The 8,331-nt window shown below is 38.7% G+C and overlaps 2 protein-coding genes across 2 annotated transcripts; one reads left to right on the forward strand and one right to left on the reverse strand.

The window, feature by feature from the left end:
- Nucleotides 1–1,550: 1,550 nt before the first annotated feature.
- On the forward strand, nt 1,551–5,185 carry LOC121742109 (dnaJ protein ERDJ3B). The gene is made up of 10 exons (XM_042135149.1): nt 1,551–1,835; nt 1,921–2,069; nt 2,213–2,345; nt 3,191–3,302; nt 3,739–3,855; nt 3,941–4,027; nt 4,333–4,392; nt 4,492–4,569; nt 4,657–4,728; nt 4,843–5,185. Exons 1-10 carry the CDS (start codon nt 1,765–1,767, stop codon nt 4,999–5,001), a joined length of 1,038 nt encoding a protein of 345 aa, XP_041991083.1. The 5' UTR covers nt 1,551–1,764; the 3' UTR covers nt 5,002–5,185.
- A 407-nt stretch (nt 5,186–5,592) lies between these two features.
- On the reverse strand, nt 5,593–7,906 carry LOC121811588 (transcription initiation factor TFIID subunit 13-like). Its single transcript, XM_042212452.1, has 6 exons — nt 7,861–7,906; nt 6,797–6,916; nt 6,662–6,699; nt 6,256–6,315; nt 6,070–6,144; nt 5,593–5,881 (listed from the first exon to the last, which is right to left on the reverse strand). The coding sequence occupies exons 2-6, from the start codon at nt 6,891–6,893 to the stop codon at nt 5,771–5,773; spliced, it is 381 nt and encodes a 126-aa protein (XP_042068386.1). The 5' UTR covers nt 6,894–6,916; nt 7,861–7,906; the 3' UTR covers nt 5,593–5,770.
- Nucleotides 7,907–8,331: the final 425 nt, after the last annotated feature.

Here is an 8,331-nt window from a genome sequence, read left to right on the forward strand (position 1 = left end):
ATTTCAATACGGAATCATATGGGTTGTCTGACATTGAGCCGTCTCCGCACCGCCCAACCGCAGCGGGCGATTCCGACCCCGCCGCGAACGCTTCCGCCCCAGCCAGAAAGAAGTGGAACTGGCAGCGGGCGCAGAAGTTGCCGCCTCCCGGTGATTGCGATGAGTACGCCCCCGGCCGTACGAACTACAACGACGACGAAACTCTCACTTTTGCCCAGTGTTGGGTAGATATATCGGAAGATCCGATATTCGCGAACAACCAGCGACAGATCGCGTACTGGGAACGCATCGCGGACCTCTACAATTCGGTCAAGCCGCCGACCGCGTACAAGCGCAAGCGTGAGCAACTCCGCAAGCACTGGGATCAAGTCAAGAAGCAAGTGAACTTGTACGCGGCGGAGTTCGAGAAGTTCACGCGGTCACAGGTGAGCTGCGAGAGCGCGAGCGACGTGCGCACTAAAGCGATGTTGTCGTACCGGTCGATGTTCGGCGATTTCAAGCACGAGGCCATCTGGGCGCTCTTGAGGGAAAAGCAGAAGTTTTAAGGTGGAATTCTGCACACTGGTGCGCCGAAGAGGATGAAGGTCACCGAAGTTGGTGACTACACGAGCAGCGGCAGTCACCCGGTTGACCTCAACCGGACGTACGTGGATGAAGGGAGTTCCGGCACACCGGTGTCCTTCCGGTGTCCTCCTGGCGTCAAGGCTGCGAAGGCCAAGGGGAAGGCGACCGCGACCTCATCGTCGACCGCTGCAACCCAAGCTCCGGTCCCGGTAGAGCTCCCGACCCAGACGGCTACCGCGTTTGCGTCGTTAGCAACAACGTCGATGGCAAGGACGATGTTGCAGACGCACAGGGCCCTCAAGAAGTGTACCGACCCCGACGAAGCTGAATATCTCCGGGCGTTACTCGATGAGCTGCGTCGTAAGTTGGGAATTGGTCCGACTTAGTTTTTTTTATTAGTTCAATGATGTAACTTTTTTTTTATTAAAACTTCGCCGTTTGTTATTTAGACCGTTTTTTATTTACTCGTTACTTGTTATTTGAAAACAGTTAAATTAATTAAACAAAACAATAAAATGATGATGTGTCGCGACATAGGGCGCGCCTTAGGGCGCCCCATTGCTAATGCTCTAAATATAAAAAAATTTAATCAATTACACACCACTAGCAATATGGAATCCACACCATACTCCAATAACAATACTTTCACTATTTTTTTTGCATATATCTCACTTATCAATTGCACATTAAAACTATATCTTATTTATAAATTTCTCTATTTTAAAAGATTTTTTTTAAGAACAAAGGAGTATAAATAGTCGTTAATTAAAATAGTACTCCCAAACCGGTTTCCCACCGATCCGATCGACCGGTTGCGAATCGGTTCGACCCAAACCACACGAAAGAGAAATTAAATCTACACGTGGCTAGTTATGATTGGTATAAACAAGTGGAAATGAGCTCTGATTGGCCTAGCTCTTCCAAGACCACGTTGCAAACTGAAACCTACGTCAACTCGAACTCTCAGCGCTTCACTGAATAAATATGAAAAGCTCGTTCTCTTCCACGGTTCAGCTTCTCTCTGTCAGTCGCAAAGAGAGAAATCTCTCGTCGGTGTTCGATTTCTTACGCATTCGCTCATTCGTTTACAATCGAGAACTGATTCCAGATACTCGGTAATTTCTGTAAGCTGGCGTGAAGATCCGTTTAGAAGCCCTAGCTTTTCCGCAGTCGCAATTTTTTATTTCTGTGCCTGCTGTCATGGCGCATCGGAGATCAAAGTTATTGCTGTTTTTATGCTACGCGTTATACTGCCTGATCGCTGTTGCAGCGTAAGTGTTAGGATTTTCGATTCTGTTGTGAATAGATTGCAGGATCCGGTTTTGATTTATCTCACTGATTTTGCGAATCTACCAGGAAGAGCTACTATGATGTTCTCCAAGTTCCGAAAGGCGCCTCGGATGACCAAATAAAGCGTGCGTATCGGAAGCTCGCGTTGAAGTATCATCCGGATAAAAATCAAGGGAATGAGGAGGCGAACAAGAGATTTGCGGAAATTAACAATGGTATTATTTGTCGCGATTTACTTGTTATTTGAATTTTGTATTAATTGAATTAGCTAGAAGACTAGGAAAATGGTGATATGATCACTCGGCATTGATGAATTATTCGGAGGATTATGATTGTTTTGCATCGTCCGATTCTGTAGCTTATGAAGTTTTATCGGATAGCGAAAAGAGAGGTATATATGATAGATACGGTGAGGAAGGTCTCAAGCAGCATGCGGCTAGTGGTGGGAGAGGAGGAGGTGGCGGTATGAACATTCAAGATATATTTAGCTCGTAAGCGCTTACATATTGATGTTCATTTGAGCTTCTCGTTTTGGTCATTATGCTGGTCTATGTGTGTTTACTCCATCAGTTGTACCTGCTTGATTTTATTATGAAAACGAAGGACGTTTTGCAGCTTATGTTTGGTGTACATTATACTTTATATTGCTTTCTTTTTTGTTAAGGAGTTCGGTGTACAACCTTGCCCAACAGATTGAAAGTTAGAGCCCATGCCTTTCTCTTATTTAGATTACCTTTTAAGATGACATAGATTGTCTGCCATCTTGACCTATTATTCATCTTTTTAGGGACGCAGCTTAACTATTACTATTATGAGAAAACATGAAAAAACATAATGAAAACTAGGCATACTATATTGATCTCTGCCTGTGAGTTAGGCGAGAGAAGTGCCAAAGAACTTGCAAAAAGTAAACCATAAAGTTGTAAACTTATTTAATTGAAACACATGCTAGTACCATCAGATATATAAAGCCTTTTTAATGGTTTACTATTTCTAATTTGTTGGCTTGAAAGTCATTTATCTAGCTGTTGCACTATCAATAATGTCCTGAATTGATAGTTTCAAACATGGATTTAGGTTTTACTCCTTATTCAGTTAGTTTATGGTATGTCCTTGCTTCTGTACTCTATATTCACCCTGAAGTGTAAATGTGTAATAGAAACCACCCTGCACTTGTCCACTAAGCTAATATGTCGACATGTCGTAGTGTTGATGCTTTCTGTTTGGGTTTAAATTGCTCATGTATGCCTATCCTTTTTGCCTTGTTTGGTTATTGAAATTGAATTTTTGTTTGTGTTTCCATGAGATAATTTTCTGACAATGAAACACTTTGCAGTTTCTTTGGTGGAGGTCCCGCTGAAGAGGAAGAGAGGGTTGTCAAAGGTGATGATGTTATTGTTGATTTGGACGCCACACTTGAAGACCTGTATATGGGGGGTACTTTGAAGGTACTGAATGTGGAAACAACATATACGTATACCTCTGGATAAATATATTTTGTGATTAAGTGAAGAACTAATGAATATAATGTCTATAAATATGCAAAATAGAATATTGTACTGCTAAATTGGCTGTTGTATCTTCCCCTTTCTGATCATATCTGAGTTATTGAGATTAAATTTCTCTTGTAGTTGTGGCTTTATAGGGTTAAAGGTATATAGAAGAAGAAATAGATGTATGCTGCTTTGAATTGTCCATAGTCTGAATGTCCCGTTTACATGTTTGATATTTGATTCATTTTGGTTCCATTTATGTCTTAATCTGCATGGAATGTAAACATGCGTATGATAGTAAAAAGAACTTTCGTAAAACACAAATAAATGGACTATAATAACAGTTGCATAGCTGCTCATAATCGAATAATTGAGATGTGCAATCCATCAGGTTTGGAGGGTGAAAAACGTAATAAAACCAGCCCCAGGGAAGAGGCGCTGCAACTGTAGAAATGAGGTTTACCACAAACAAATTGGTCCTGGGATGTTTCAGCAGATGACGGAGCAGGTATATCTTTCATAATGAGTAAATGCAACTACGTCTTGAAGCACTAGGTATCACTCAACCAAGGTTCTGTTTTGTTTCTTTTCAGGTATGTGAACAGTGCCCAAATGTGAAGTATGAAAGGGAAGGTGATTTTATCACCGTGGATATTGAGAAAGGAATGCAGGATGGACAAGTAAGCAATTCTTTCTCCCCACCTCATGGTTCTAAATATAGATCCAACAGGGCTTCTGCAAAACTTTCTTATATTGGCGGCTTTTACCTTTCTTGCTCTCGTACTATGAATTATCAATCCCACTCTCTCCAAGCACCAGTCCAACTAGGCTGGCTAGTAGTCAGTATGCATGGAACACAAACTTGTCCTTTTCCTTGAAATGCTTCTGTAGTAAAAGCAATCAGCAACTTTTGATAATGTTTTTTGCCGAGTCTGTCAACTAAAGTCAGACATGTCTCATTTTCTGCACTGTTATTTATTCATAGGAAGTGCTGTTCTATGAAGAAGGTGAACCGATAATTGATGGTGAAGCAGGAGATCTTAAGGTTTGATCCTCATCCTTAATTTAATTTCTGGTAGTGGATTAATCCTCTTTATTTTTCAATTAATGAACATATCTGACGGATTTTATCTTATATGTGTAGTTTCGTGTACGTACTGCACCCCATGACCGCTTCAGAAGGGAAGGCAATGATCTGCATACAACAGTCACTATTACTTTGGTAATGTTTCGGATTTGGACAGTCTTGAACTAGTTGATTGTCAAAGCTTAATGACCGATGTCAAATTAAAACTCCTCTCTATCTCAGGTTCAAGCCCTTGTTGGTTTTGAGAAGACTGTTAAACACCTCGACGAGCATTTAGTGGACATCAGCTCCAAGGTAAATGAAACATTCTTAAGCCACAATTCTCACATATCTTTTTATAAGATCTTCTATTGTTGCATTTTGATTTCTAAGAAAGAAAAATGTAGATGATCTGAAATTTTGTAACAGGGAATCACAAAACCGAAGCAAGTGAGGAAGTTTAAAGGGGAAGGCATGCCGTTACATTTCAGTAACAAGAAGGGTGATTTATACGTGGCCTTCGAGGTTATTTTCCCGACATCATTGACGGAGGAGCAGAAGACAAAGATCAAGGAAGTACTACCCTAGCTATAACATTTTTATTTTGTAGCACGATTTGAGTTTTACATAATCTTTAGCTGTTGGAACATTTTTATGCTCTTCACAATTTTGTTAAAATTGTAGAGATACTTTGTGAAGGGAGAGATGTAACCATTCAGATTCTTTCTTCCTCGTACTATCGAAAACTCGACTCCTACATTTGGTCGTTCAATCGACTTTTGTCGATTACAAACAACTTATATGTTACAGATGATGGATTAGGGTGACAACTTGATTGCAATTTGCTTGTATTTTTCAAACTAAATAAGTTCTTTAAATAAAAATAACATGCCAAAATTTGGAAATCTACATGCATTTGAAATTCAGATTCCAGACCTCTCCTGACCAACAAAAATCAATAGGATCAACTCCCAGCCATTTAAGCCCCCTCAAAAAGTCCAACACGTTTTATTTCGAGCTAAAATAATCAATAAAATAGTGGGTATTCGTATTTACTGCATCTATATATATAATCTCTCTGCAAACACGGCTTCTTAAAAGTCGATTCTCACGGTCATCTCTTTGCTAGTGATAATCGGGTAGAATAATTTTTCCAATTCTTTGATTTTTGATTTTTGATTTTTGATTTTTGATTTTTGATTTTTGCGTAGTGCCAACCCAATTCAACTGAAGTTAATTGCAGTACATATTTTTAAGCATTTCTCCTTCTATGACTTCCAAAGCATCATTGCACTAACAACAAAATTCATACCATAAAATTGTTGAAAATACACTCTGTTTATAACGCATATCAGAATCAGTCAGTCGAAGCCAGTTTCTCTTCGTCAACTTCAAAAGCTTTCCTTGCTTGCTTCAGTTCTTCGTTCATCGACAACAACTCCGTGCACCGGTTGAGTTTTGGCAAATCCTATACAAGCACAGTTGTGTATGATAAACTGACATGACAATGAGCTAATCCTTTATGCTTACGTTCTAGATTTGAAAAATGGAAGATAAGAGAGCTCAAACTTCAACTCATTCATGGTGGAAGTCAAATACTTTATGGGTATCGCTTAGTAGGTAGAGAAAAATCAAATCTCCCACATAGCAACTTACCTTTCGGATTAGAAAGAGGAAATCTTCTGTCAAGAGTTTTCCTCGTTTGGATGCAATATCCTGAGCTTTATGCACCTGATAGAGAAATCAATCCGTTTCATAAAGAAGAACGACCAGAGAGGGAAAAGAGAAATTCTTTGAAACATTATCAAGAGAGAGTGTTGAACATAGTTTAACAAGACTTGCCATCTCCGTGACGTACTCCACAACAATATCCTCAACAAGTGCAACAGTTTCTGGAAGGGGCTGTATTATAACAATAGCAACACAAGAGACATTACAAGTTTAGATCAAATTGCTACCAAATGCATCTTGCATACTAAATTCAAATGATTTGATCCTTATGTATGACAAATACGATCCAGTTTGTTTGTCCCATCCTTTCTTATTCAACTTATTAATTGAACTCCCCGGAAATGAGGATTATATAATTGTGACTTCGTTAGTGCACGTGAATTGAGTGAACATACTATAAAATCAATAGTACAATTTTTATAATCATACTCCAACATTAATGTGCAAGGGTTCTGCTCTGGAAAAATATTATAGTGTACATTGCAAATGAAATAAGGATCAAGGGAATATGACATACATTAGCATCATCTCCGAACCCATACATCATATGCTGCACTGCTCCCTCCAGATAAACAAAAAGTGTGTAAGTCTCTCAAAAACATAGTAAAACTTAAAGGCACAAACAAAAGATTTCCAGAAGAGAGATACTAACAATCCTTCTGAAACATTCCGCGTTTACGCTTGGAGGATTCTGAAGGTTGTGATGAACCCGGCCTCACTTTTGAGGGACCTGCTGCCATGTTACTCATCCTCTATATCTGTCGGCTCCTCACTTCAGTTTCATTTTTCAAAAGAACTTGTTATTACTTAGAATCCACAAATTCAAATTACAAGAAGTACGAGAAAATAACAAGTCGGAAAACATATAAAGGTTTTAGGAATCTGGAAACCATAGCTGCACCATTGTGTGCAATGTATTCAAGATATCGAGAAGAAGCCACAAAACACTAATTGGTTTCTTCACATTTTCATCATCGTCGGCAAGAATGATAAAATTAACAGTACATAGGCAAAAATGATGTCAATTAAATCCACACATTTAGCAATGCAGCAACGCAAGCAATGAAAAATATAAGATTGATTTCCGAGTAACTTATGATAGTCAAACATATGCTTCGTTTATGAATGACGTGAGAATATAAAACGTGACTAGAAACAAATAAAAATCGCACACAGCATTTCCCAGTTTCTTGGTTCCGTTCATTCAAAGCAAAACTATCCCTCACGAGTCCTCAATAGGTTACATCCAAGCAAAACTACCTCATGATTCTTCAATAGGTTACATCACACTAAACATGCCTCAGCCTAATTATGGAGTATCTAACTATTCTCAGGCATTGCCCTAAATTAGCAAGCAATAATCACATATTCGTTAATTTTTCATCACCGAACCATGCCTATCAAAACCATAATTCTGTTGACCGGAATCGAGCTCCAACGACATGAAATCTTGAATCCCGCAGTCACTACTCTTAGACAAAATACTATTTGACCAATTTGTAATGCTTCAGACCTAACATTGCAGTTCTGATTTCCATTCACTTTCACATTCAGTAACCACATCTCAATTCCCAAATCCCAACTCCATCTTTATTCTAATTCACCACAAATAATTTCTTTCATCTAAAATCCTAACTCCATCTTCATTCTTCAACAACAAATTTCGAGAGACCACAATAATTCAGCAAAAGGGGTAGAGAAGAATTGAGAACTTACCTCAAGCGGTGCTGCGGCAGTTCGGTGAAGTATTCCTCTGTTTTTATGTTTTAACGATACATATTAATATTCTCCATATATATATTATTGGGTAAAAGCCCAACTAGAAAGTATTTCAATTGTTGGGCTTTTCCGTTTCGGTTTCATGGGCTTTACACGATAACATATCGTAGTAGTAACGTTTCGGGTTGGACAGTGACAGCCGCTTAATAAATAATATTACTCCCTCCAACCCCTAAAAATACGAACTTTTGAAATGACACGAATTTTAATGTATATTTAGGAAAATAAGGGAGATATATAAAGAAAAGTGTGTTAGTGGAAAATATGTCGCATCTTATTAGAGAGAAAGAAATTTTCTTAAATAAAAAGTTTCTATTTTATGGGACGGATCAAAAAGGAAAGAGTTCTATTTCTACGAGACAAAATTTTAATTAATTCAATACCTCATCTATTAATTTTTGTTACTTG

Source organism: Salvia splendens, chromosome 7 (assembly GCF_004379255.2).
Source record: "Salvia splendens isolate huo1 chromosome 7, SspV2, whole genome shotgun sequence".
In the NCBI taxonomy this organism is placed as follows: domain Eukaryota; kingdom Viridiplantae; phylum Streptophyta; class Magnoliopsida; order Lamiales; family Lamiaceae; genus Salvia; species Salvia splendens.

What these genes read in the sequence shown, in the direction of transcription:
- LOC121742109 (XM_042135149.1), top strand. Translation starts at nt 1,765, where the DNA reads ATGGCGCATCGGAGATCAAAGTTATTGCTGTTTTTATGCTACGCGTTA. An exon ending in TTCAGCAGATGACGGAGCAG is followed by an intron (nt 3,856 to 3,940) that starts GTATATCTTTCA and finishes GTTTCTTTTCAG; the next exon opens with GTATGTGAACAGTGCCCAAA. An exon ending in AAGGAATGCAGGATGGACAA is followed by an intron (nt 4,028 to 4,332) that starts GTAAGCAATTCT and finishes ATTTATTCATAG; the next exon opens with GAAGTGCTGTTCTATGAAGA.
- LOC121811588 (XM_042212452.1), bottom strand. Translation starts at nt 6,893, where the DNA reads ATGAGTAACATGGCAGCAGGTCCCTCAAAAGTGAGGCCGGGTTCATCA. An exon ending in TGGAGTACGTCACGGAGATG is followed by an intron (nt 6,145 to 6,255) that starts GCAAGTCTTGTT and finishes TTTCTCTATCAG; the next exon opens with GTGCATAAAGCTCAGGATAT. An exon ending in TCCTCTTTCTAATCCGAAAG is followed by an intron (nt 5,882 to 6,069) that starts GTAAGTTGCTAT and finishes GTGCTTGTATAG; the next exon opens with GATTTGCCAAAACTCAACCG.